We start from the raw sequence: 2,848 nt of genomic DNA, 5'->3' as shown, positions 1-2,848 counted from the left end.
TCTAGTCTATAGTCTAGTGTATAGTCTAGTCTAGTCTATAGTCTAGTCTATAGTCTAGTGTATAGTCTAGTCTATAGTCTAGTCTATAGTCTAGTATATAGTCTAGTCTATAGTCTAGTCTATAGTCTAGTCAATAGTCTAGTCTATAGTTTATTATAGTCTAGTCTATAGTCTAATCATATATATTTATCTAGTCTATAGGCTAGTCTATAGTCTAGTCTTTGGTTTAGTAAATAGAGTATTCTACAGTCTAGTCTATAATCTAGTATTTAGTGTAGTCTATAGTCTAGTCTATAGCATAGTGTTTAGTTTAGTCTACTGTTTAGTCAAAAGTTTTGTCTAAAAAAGTCCTTGTATATCATATTTTAGATCAGTTTTTGATTTTAGTTCTATTTTTCAACTATAATAGTCTGGACTTACTATCATAAATCTCCCGAACACCTTGGAAAAATCTGGGTATATATTTCTCAAATACCGATAGAGTAGTATTAAGATCCTCTAAAACACCTACTACTGCATATTGACTTTCGACCGCATGCTTGGCCCTTTCTAAAGCGCCCACAGTATTAAAGGGTCTGTAATAGATAAAAAAGTATTTAGATTTTCGAAAACAAATAAAAAAAGATTTTATTCTGAACTCACGTGCACTCATAGGCATGACCACAAAAGAACAAACTCTGACGGCGATGATCACCTATGCCCTCCACGGTAACGCCCTGGGTATAAGTGCACTCTTGATCGCCCGACAAGACACACGATTCAAAATCCTTTTTCAACCAGGCCGGATGAGGTAGTGGTAGATCGGGAAATGCAGCTTTACGTTCGACAAAATACCAAGGAGCTCTAACGTAATAGAACCAACTTATAACTCTTTCCACTGGATCACGCACCACATTTATATAGATGGGAGTGGGCAATTTGAATTTGGTGAAATTCGTATAGCACACATGTTTAATGAACACCGACGGTTCGGGTAAATCACTTATAACTTCGGCCAATTCTTGCTGTTGATCTTCGGCCAAACGTATAGTTTCAACTTTTTGCACTGCATCACGATGAAATTGAAAATTATTACGTTCCGACAGACGTCTCAAAAGTTCCATAAAAGTTTGACTACCCACTTTGGGTACACGATTAAAGAATACCAAATCCAATTGGGCCTTACGGGTATTATTGAGATCATGGACATTAAGAGACTGCATCTGTGCATTGGGAAGAGGGTAAAAAAGAAGGGGAATAATTTAAAATTTGGAATATTATATGGAAAAAAATGGCGGAAATTATTACTTAACCCTGGTGATTGATATGCTTGAGTTTCTGATTTTTTTTCTAAATTAAAACACATTTTTTTTAGAATTTAAAAGAATTTTTTTTTATTTAATTAAAATTGTACTAAAATGGTCTACGAATTTCGTATTATTTCCCTTAATAATGTGGATACTTTTTATCAATATTTAGCGCCAGATATTGTTTATATAATCTTTGTTTACAGAAATAATAGAAATCATATTCATTGGTAAAGTTCTTCCTCATCATTTGGCGGACATCATCATCGATTTTGGGTTTTCGATTATTACGATTCCGATTACGTACTTTTTCATTGTGTACTAAAAAAGAAAAATGGATTAACAATAAGGTAAATAGTACCAAATTGAAAATATAGAATCGTACTAAAAGAGGAAATCCTCAGTCGACCTTGATTATATAGTAAAATTTCTATATAAAAACTTACATTCAAAAACTTCTCTAGCTCCCTTAAAGAAACGCGGTATATAATGTTCAAATACGGTTAAAGTAATATTCGTCTCTTCCCAGGTACCCACTACAGCATAATCACGTTCCACATTATATTTAGCCAATTGTATAGCATAGGGTGAATCAAAAGGTCTATTAAGAATATAAATTTGAAAACCTTAAGAATGATCAAAACCTTCGTATTCCAAACTACTAATACTTACACACATTCCTTATTATTGCCACAGAAAAACAATGATTGACGCTTATGATTACCCTCGATATCTTTAACGGTATAGGGTATATATTGACATTCGGGATCACCGCTGCGTACACAATGATTGAAATTTTTCTTAAACCAGGCTGCCGGTTTAATCGGTTCTTCTGGATGTTTATTATAGTAAATGGCATTCTTATAGGCACCTCTTATATAGAAATACCATGAAATCATACGTTCGACGGGATCACGTACTAGATTTATATAGATGGGTTTTCTCAATTGATATTTCGTAAAGTTCAACCAATTGCAATGTTCTATATAGACAGCACCCGGCTCTAGGGTAGCTATCCAATGGATTTGTTTACTTTCTTGGACTGGAGTTCTAATACGTGCTGGTATTTGTACCGGACTGGTCGTTATCACCTTAATGTTATTACGCTCCTCCATTTTCTGCAAAAGTTCCATAAGTGATTCGCTGCCTACTTTGGCAACACGATTAAAGAATAATACATCCACATCAGCGTATTTGGTGTTGTTTAGGCGAGAGGGATTCATGCGATAGAGCTTGTTTTTGGGAGAAGGGATGGGTTAGAGGATATTAAGGTAAAAGTAGTTTTATTTATGTAGCTCCTGAGCTTTTCATATGAGGGTATAATGGAGGTTAGTTTGGAAATTACTTTAAAAGATAATTTATAAAAACTGCCTTAAACTAAAGAATGTTAAGAGTAAATTTTAGGATCTATAGTCGAGTCTGTAGTCAAGCCTGTAGTCTAGGCTATACTCTAATCTATATTCTAGTCTATAGTCTAGTCATTAGTCTAGTCTATAGTCTAGTCTATAGTCTAGTCTATAGTCTAGTCTATAGTCTAGTCTATAGTCTAGTCTATAGTCTAG

The 2,848-nt window shown here is 34.1% G+C and overlaps 2 protein-coding genes across 2 annotated transcripts; both read right to left on the bottom strand.

Annotated features, from left to right (window-relative positions):
- Positions 1 to 385: 385 nt before the first annotated feature.
- LOC111685695 (heparan sulfate 2-O-sulfotransferase pipe-like) lies at positions 386 to 1,224 on the bottom strand. Its single transcript, XM_023447959.2, has 2 exons — positions 643 to 1,224; positions 386 to 575 (listed from the first exon to the last, which is right to left on the bottom strand). The coding sequence occupies exons 1-2, from the start codon at positions 1,200 to 1,202 to the stop codon at positions 401 to 403; spliced, it is 735 nt and encodes a 244-aa protein (XP_023303727.2). The 5' UTR covers positions 1,203 to 1,224; the 3' UTR covers positions 386 to 400.
- An 11-nt stretch (positions 1,225 to 1,235) lies between these two features.
- On the bottom strand, positions 1,236 to 2,766 carry LOC111685689 (heparan sulfate 2-O-sulfotransferase pipe-like). Its single transcript, XM_023447954.2, has 3 exons — positions 1,959 to 2,766; positions 1,733 to 1,887; positions 1,236 to 1,607 (listed from the first exon to the last, which is right to left on the bottom strand). Exons 1-3 carry the CDS (start codon positions 2,507 to 2,509, stop codon positions 1,426 to 1,428), a joined length of 888 nt encoding a protein of 295 aa, XP_023303722.2. The 5' UTR covers positions 2,510 to 2,766; the 3' UTR covers positions 1,236 to 1,425.
- Between the last annotated feature and the right edge of the window lie 82 nt (positions 2,767 to 2,848).

Source organism: Lucilia cuprina, chromosome 5, assembly GCF_022045245.1.
Source record: "Lucilia cuprina isolate Lc7/37 chromosome 5, ASM2204524v1, whole genome shotgun sequence".
NCBI lineage: Eukaryota > Metazoa > Arthropoda > Insecta > Diptera > Calliphoridae > Lucilia > Lucilia cuprina.
Note: the sequence above shows the minus strand (reverse complement) of the source record. Positions and strands in the feature narration are given on the sequence as shown.